At 47.7% G+C, this 8,091-nt stretch overlaps 1 protein-coding gene across 1 annotated transcript; it reads right to left on the reverse strand.

The window, feature by feature from the left end:
* Positions 1-953: 953 nt before the first annotated feature.
* On the reverse strand, positions 954-3,355 carry LOC142416612 (disintegrin and metalloproteinase domain-containing protein 20-like). The gene is given in 2 exon segments (XM_075516368.1): positions 954-1,119; positions 1,121-3,355. Coding segments are annotated over 2 exon segments (2,337 nt in total). The 3' UTR covers positions 954-1,017.
* Between the last annotated feature and the right edge of the window lie 4,736 nt (positions 3,356-8,091).

Raw genomic sequence — 8,091 nt, forward strand, 5'->3', positions numbered from 1 at the left:
TGGAATAAATTCCCTTTTCTAGCACGAAGCGCTCCTGCTCCCCAGAGTTCCTCTGCTTCTTCAGGAAGTGCTGAAATGAATTTTTTTTTTTTTTTTTTTTTCCCCACCATCCCTGTTCTGCTTCAGTGCTGCTCCTGCGCCCGCTGCTCCCAGCCTGCACCGACAGCTCCGCAGCAGCCTGGCTTTTGTGTCAGCTCAGCCTGATAGGCATCGGATGCTGCCGACGGTTTCTTTACCTGCTCAAAGCCTTCCTGCGAGCTCCTGCCCAAATGATCCTGCCAGCTTTCTACTTTTCACAGAGGCCGCTGACGTGAGCAGTAATGAATTTTTTTTTCCCCTCTTCTTTCCTTATTTCCTTTCAGGTACATTCCACATCTTTTTCTTCTGTAATCAGGCCTCAGAGCCCTTTCGTCCCTCCTCCTGTCTCCTGCTTAACACCGCCTGATGGTTTCAGCAGCTCGCGTTTGCTCCTGGGCTGCAGTGCTGCAGAGGACGTCCTCGGGTGCGCCCAGGCCGGACTCGAAGGTGGGACCCCTGCTCCGGAGGAGGTGGCTTATAGGGTGTGGAGACAGATTCCTATACGGTGGCGTGGACAGTTTGCACCCCTTCCTCTGAGCTGTAGGAGAGGGTCTGTGACCCAGAGGTTTCTTTGCTGAGAGGGAAGAGCAGGAGTCCTTTGGGGACTGCGGGATTAGTGGAGAGGGGGACTCGCTGCTGCAGACCCCCATGCTCCGGGCTGAGAGACGACTGCTGCTCTTGCCTTGCAAAAAAACTCTGCCTCAGCCACCCCGGGATCCTCCTTGCTCAGTTTGCGTCTGGCAGCGTAAACCAGCAGGCGGATTTTAAATTAACCTGAGCACCCCTGTCATTTTTGTCAATGCCTTTTTTTCTGCTACAGAGTGAGGTCAAGTGAAACAATTTCATTTTACTGTTCTACAGAATAAAAACTAGGTCCTCTAATTCTATGTTTGCATCTAGATCAATTTTAAATGAGTCCACCACAGCTGGAGTCTGAATCTAGTGACTGACTGAGTCCAGCTCTCCACTGCTGCCAGGTGAAGTCCTACCCAGGGGAGTTTTGACTCTCAGCTGGTTTTGAGCCATCTTCTTCCTCCTGGTCCTTCGCATCCTCCTCGGGAGCCCGTTCTCTAGCCCAAAAGCATCTGACGAGTCTGTTTAATGCTTGGGTTACTCTGAGCTTTCTCACGTGCACGATGACAAGTGCTGCGAGCGCCAGAACAGCAACAGTTATCGCAGTAAACCCGATGATGAACCTAAAAAGCCCCTTTTTAGTGACTGGTGCAGGCCCACTGTCAACGCTTCCTCCAAAGCCAATAAATTGGCAGTAGGGAGGTGCCCAGCCGTTGTCACAGTGGCAGTTTCCTCTAGTGTTGCAGACGCCTTTTCCTCTGCACGTTCTGTTGGCAGAACAGCGGGATGTCAAGTACTTCTCCTCAGGGACACAGGTCTGATTAATGCAGATCATCTTCTCACCGCACTGCATGCCATCCTTCGTGACTCCAGCATCCAGAACGTCCACGCCCAAGTGGTAGTCTGTGCCCCAACACCAGGTATCGCCCACCGGCGTTTGAATGATGGTTGTGTGATCTTCCAGCTGAGGTAGACGTCTAACGTTCGTACACTGCACCCTCCCGCACAGGACGTTTTCTAGCTTACATTTCTGAAAGTTGACATCTGCTCCATCTCCCCAGCAATTGCCAAACCGATCCCCTTTCATGTTCACCTCCTGGAAACACGGGAGTGGAGCAGGCTTTGCTTCCTTGCCAAAGATGCTCATACACTGTAATGTGCGAGACTGGCATTTGCCTGAGTAACAGTACCCATCCTCAGCGCACACAGTCCCATCTTGCTTGGCCACATCTGCTGGGCAATGCTCAGATGTCCCGTTGCAATACTCGGGCAGGTCACACGGACCGGCACTCTCCCTACACACTTCTCCTTCTGGAAGAGGTTTGCAATTCTTACAGCAGCCTCCAGAAGTGCAAATGGCTCCTTCTTTTTTTTGACAGGTATTGTCACAACAAAGGTCCAATTTACACTGTGTTTCTGAGCCACAGTCACACTCCTCCCCAACCTCCAGGACACCATTCCCGCAGTGCTGCAGTGCAAATGTCATTACCGGTTCTGGGGCGTTATTAAGGCAGAATCCTTGCCTTGATGCTATAAAATTAAAATAGTGCTTTTTGCTGCAGTTGCTGAACTGATGGTTCACTGTGCCGTGTGTGCTCATGATGCATTTAGAGGTGTTTCCACATCTGCAGTATCTGTCATCGTGCTCCATGCCAAGGACATACCCTAACACACGAGCGACGTGGACAGCAGTGTCCATGTAAGGCCATTTTGCAAACGATACAACAGCAGAGGCGCGTTTTCTATCGCATGCACTGGCGAAGTTGGATTTGCCACCCACGTGCAATGCCCTCGTACCGTGATCGAAGTCCATCGAGGCAAATAGACACCCCACGTCATGCACGGCGTATGTAAGGCGCTGCTGCTTCCGCCAAAGGTTAAAATCATGAAGGACCTCGGTTAGGTTTTTGGTAACACTGATAGGGTTCTTCTCCACCCAAACCTCTAGTGCAGTTAGCAAAACACGAAGGTGGAAAGAATAAAACAGCCCGTCCACCAGATTGATTATTTCAAGGACTTCCAGTGTCACATCAGTTATATTTCTGCCAAAGGCATCAAAACCTTCTTTGTCCACCACAACAAGGAGCTCCAAATACCGCGTGTGCCCCCGGGGCTGGAACTGCCATGTTGCTTTACCAGGACCTGGAAATTGTCCACCTTCGTTGGGCGTTTTGTACATCACTGTTCCAGGAACCGCCTCCTCCCTCTGCAACAGAAGATGCTCAGCTATGGAGGAAGCTGCCAGGGGCTCAATGCTGTAGCTTGAGTTTCCAATCTGCAGCAGTCCTCTGAGCCCAGAGCAGGTAGTCAGAGTCACCGCGGAGTCCGGGATGCCTTCCACGTAGCCGTGGTAATAGCAATCTGCTGGCACGTGGGGCTGTTTGACCATGATTTCGCCTTGGGAGTCACGAGTGAATACGGGCAATTTTTTTATTATGAAGTCTTTCTGCCTGAGGTGAATAGTGTAATTTACCCCCTGAATGCTGATGATATAGGACACTTCATCCTGGCTGGCTTTCCCTGCCCTGGGGCCAAGTTTCCTTGGAAGGACTATCTCGTAGGCTGTGTAGCCCCAAGAGAGCTGGGGGCTGCAGTCTGCGCAGGGCAGCAGGAGCCCCCAGAGCAGGAAGGGGAGGCTCAGTCCGAGGAGGAGAACCCCTCTGCCCGTCGGGGTGCACCTTGGCTGTGTCTGGCTTGGAGCCATGGTCACTGCCTCCCAGGCTGGAGGAAAGAGAGGAGAATGTAGACAATGAGACATCAGAAAAGCTGCCTTTAACTCAGCAGCAAAGATCCCTTCTCACCACCAGGACACCGTCCCTCGGGGCCTGTCCTCTTCTCCCTGCTCAGTCTGCAGCCAGGCTCAAGCCTCCTGCTCCCTTCATCCTTTGCTTAGCTCTTCCTCAGCTACCTGTCCACCAGGGAGGTAGGACAGCCAGCCTGCCATCCAACTGCATGGAGCAAAGCAGCGCCAGGAAAGACCTGGCACGGGCTGGGAAGCCGTTGGAGAGCTGCTCTTGGGGCTGGAACGGAAGGGCCCGAGGGGCGACCGTTTCTCCAGCCCCGCTTTGAACGCAAACATTCCACAGGGAGGATGGGACCCGCACCCTGGGCACCGGTGCAGCCCCCCCGACACCAGCACAGGCAGGAGCAGCATGGCCTTAACCCTGCCCTATCTCATCGCCGAGAGCCTGCTGCACCCTACTTGGGCTGACCCCGTTTGCTGAGAGCATGACGAGCCAGCACTGCTACAGCAATTTGTTTAAAAGGGGATTAAGCCTTGATAAGTGGAAAGCAATAAATTACCAGCGAAACAATGATTTGGTTGCTAATGGGACCTTCAGCTGCAGCAGTGAGAGCCTTCAGTGTCTGTTGGCAGATATCCCTGCAGGGCTCCGCACTCAGCTGAGCACGTCACTGACTGTTTTAACTATTTGAGGGGAGTTTGGTTGCTGGAAAGGGAGAAGCATCCTTCTATGAGTAGGGGCGAGTCTTTTCTTGTGCCACTTCTATAGAGAGCTTGCAGCTGGTTTGGCTGCCTTAAATACTCCCAGGATACTTGGAAATTGTTCTCTCCCTCCCCCTCCCAATGCTACAGATGCTCTGACAGTCGCTCACTATCCAACACACTGCTAACTCCCCAAAGGTACCAAGCAGATGGATGTTAACTCTTACAAAGAAGGTGGCCCGGTACACATGGGCACTCACAGCTGTCCCACCACCTCTTTTTGTGCCACTTTTGTTCTGAAATGCTCGTGTGACAAGGGTCTGGTTGACAGCATCTGGTTGCTGTCAACAAGCCAGTCAAACCACGCTTGAGGATAGTAAAAATATTTCTAGAGCCAGGAAGCGTACAAGTGCCAGACTTGACGGTGCTAGTCCGTGTTCAGAAGGGCTGACTGCCTAAGAGGCGAGGAGAAGCACTCCAGTGCTCCCTGGCAAAGCGCACTGCCAGCCTGAAGGAAAGGCAACCCCTTTCTCATCTACCAGCGTCTCCCAAGTTGCCAATCCAGCAACAAGCCCCTGCAGTGCTCCCGCTTCAGCCACCTTCAGCAAAGCACAGCGCCCTGCAAGGATCCTCATCCTAAAGAAACCGGTTCCTAGTTCCTGCCCCAAAGAACACGCCTGGCAGAATGGAGGAGCCGTTATACGTGACAGGCGAAATGTCACTGAATACAGAACAACTCATCCCTCCCTTCCCTGGCTGCCCAAAGTCGTAGCTACAAGAAAAATCCTATAGACCTTGGGGGGGTTAACCGGTAGCTCTGGGCACGTAACTGCTGCCATCTAACGGAAAGCAGAGCTTTAAAGAGGCAATTTCAGGTTATGTTGCCAGGCAGAACACACGATTTTCTAGGGCTTTATCCGGCCTATCCTGTCAGTCATTCTTCCATCTCAAAGCCTCGCAGCACTCCTGCAAAATACAAAGCAAAGTGCTTATTCACATTTGCAAGGCAGGAGGGAGGGAGGAGTGAGCGTGGTGGGAGAGGGCTGGGGGTGGCAGGAGAAGCGCGGTGGCAGAAGCGAAGTGCTGTGCCCTCCAGGCCACAGCTGTCCTTCCTCCCTTCTGCACTACGAGGACTTGGGAACCAAACAAAAGCAGCCAGTAACTTTTAAGTTTAGTAAAATCATTTATATACACCGATGGGTAATATTTACAATATAATACTGATCCAAAATAAACTAACATATTACAGATAACACTGAAAAGGAGAAATGAAAACATTTTAATACACAGAAGTTAAACATGGCATATGAGGACAGACTCAGATTTCCAAAAGAAAAACCTGAAGTAATGACAGCAAAACTTTGACATGTTGCTATTTCCAATCGGAAACTCTTTTGCCTAGTCAAGTTCTTCTAACTTTTTAATATATATATAGCTTAAAATAATCAAGTCACAGGAGAAGTCAGATATACATAAAATTTTGGAAAGGTCAAATGATTTCAGAGATTTTTCTCTTAAATAAAATTCTAAAAAAACCCTACAGAGCTTTCTCATATCCTTTTAGTGTTTGTACAAAGAATGTCGTCTTTGATCCCACATGACCCTTCCATCTCAAGATATTTACAATATTCACAGTCTGCTATAAAGGATCAGTAGATTTATTACCAAGTAAAACCTTACGTAATCAAGACAAGGTATCTTGCATTTACGTCAACTGAAAAATAAAAAACATAGGAAGGAGAAAGTAAAATACTACTTTAAAATATTAAAATAAATGAATCCATTAAAGTGTATTTAATTTTGAAATCTAACACAACTTTTTAAAGAGTAAAATAATCAACTTTCTCATAGAAATAAAACCATTTGACCTTGAATCTTCAAATTGCATTTTCTTAATCTGTCCCTCCCTACCTCCATTTTAGATCAGGCCATTCTTACTTATCACAGACAATAAAATCTAGAGCAAATCCATAAAAAGCAGTTCCTTATTCACAAAAGCCCTTAGAAATTTGACTTCCCTCCAGACACCAAAACGGTCAGTCACGGTCAGTCACAGATGTACCCACCTCACTATCAGCTTGAAATGATTCTGTTGTGTAAGTTAAGGGACCAGGAAGAGAGGAGGGACCCTCTAACGCACAGTCAGATCCCATCTGCTCTGCTTGTTTCTGAGCTGCCTTCGATGCCGGCGAGCAGCAGTTGCTCTCACCCCCCAAGGTGCTCCCCGCTATACCAAATGCACACTGGTACTGCACAAACAGGCTGAAGCCATTTCCTACAGACCGTTACACAACAGCATGCGAGCTTTACTACTGTTGTCTTTCACACTAAAAAACCCGCCAGAAAAAAAAATAGGTCCCAGTGTGTTACTCCTCCAAGACGCGCACAAGGTGCTCGGATCGTATCAGGCCGTGGCGTGGCAGTAGCCTCTGCTGACTGCGCTCTGTGTTGACCATGAGAGTAGCTACAATCTGATCTGGTTTTCTGCTAACAAGTTCTGGCTCCCAAGAAACTGCCCAAGTAGTTTCCTCCTTGGAGGGCAGAGTTGCAAAGTGCTTTTGTGGGGAATTTTTGGCGCTCCCGTTCAAATAAAGGTGATTTCCTTATTTATTTCTCTATTTGCCATACTTAAAAGTTCCAATACAATGAGATTTCTCAAAAAAACCCCATGTATTTCAAGTTAAAAAGGAAATGATCTATTACATTTAGAGATTGTGTGGATGTTGACATGACCTAGAATTTAGGGCAAGGACAGAAATGCATACAGGGCCTGCAAACTTGCTGATACTACCAAGAAATGACAAATACTCTTGTCTCTTGCTAATTCCCTACAGTTGTCATCGATAGATGTCAGTGCACAAATATTCCATGTAGTGTCAGAGGTACAATTCTGGCTTACACAAAGACTCCCTGTTTCCATCAGAGAAAGTGATGGTTAAGTAGGGACTGTGGTTCTTACTCTGCAATAAATCAGGCATTGGAAAATTGTCAACAGGATTAAAAGAAAGCTGACAAGGTGCTGACAAAGAATGTGAAATGAAGTATCTCCTTCATGTAGAAAATTAAGTCAACGTTTACAAAATTTTATAGAAAGAGTCAGACACTGGTTTGCCATCCAAGCTAAAGGTTGCAAGAAAGTCTGGTATAGAAAAAAGACAAAAAAGAACAAGGCTGGACTGCCATAAGAATAAATTGGGAGATTCATGGCTCAGGTTTGTAAATGTAAACCCAAAATTAATGAGCTATGAAATATAACAATAATGTTCAAGAGTCATTACTAATAGCCCTGAATTGGCACTTCAGTCTGCAGACCAAACTTATTCAACGTCTGCACAGGTTTAGTACCAAAATATCTCTATAAAAAGCCTTCGACCAGTCTCAAAAGAAAGAAAAGCGTCAGAAGGTAGAAAACTAGAAATATGTACAGATTCTTTTCATTTGTTTGTTTGTTTAAGATTAAAAAAGAAGCTTTTGGAGCCAATGTTCCAGACTAGTGTAAGGATCTGCCCTGGGCAGCCTCATGGTCCAGGCAGCATAAGGACATGTGTCAAGGAGCAGCCCTGCATCTGTTGCTCCCTCAGGAGGAGCTCAAAGGCATCAAAAAAATGGGGAGCTTGGACTCCAGAGGGTGACACAAGAGAAGGGATCACCGGTGGATTCACACAGCAGCACTATGACCCTTGCCAGGATGATCTCTTTCAAACAAGAGGACAAGTTTGAAACCAAATGTTGGATCTTCTAGAAAGGAAAGAATGGAGTACATGGGTGGAACACACACAACTGCTGATCTGGGGCCGAAGCAAAGGAACCCCACACTTACTGTTGTCTGTAGAAGATCCTGCCATGAAAATAAAAATAACTTGTACGTAAGTAACTAGAACATTCTTCTATTCTGCTGTTGAACAATATGATAAAAAGAGGAGTCTTATGCTGAATGGCCAATTCAGCCTTAAAAAAGGTCTGAGGAAGATGGGGAAGAAGAAAGAAAGAGGGCT

The sequence above is a fragment of the Mycteria americana genome, chromosome 13 (assembly GCF_035582795.1).
Source record: "Mycteria americana isolate JAX WOST 10 ecotype Jacksonville Zoo and Gardens chromosome 13, USCA_MyAme_1.0, whole genome shotgun sequence".
Classification (NCBI taxonomy): Eukaryota; Metazoa; Chordata; class Aves; order Ciconiiformes; family Ciconiidae; genus Mycteria; species Mycteria americana.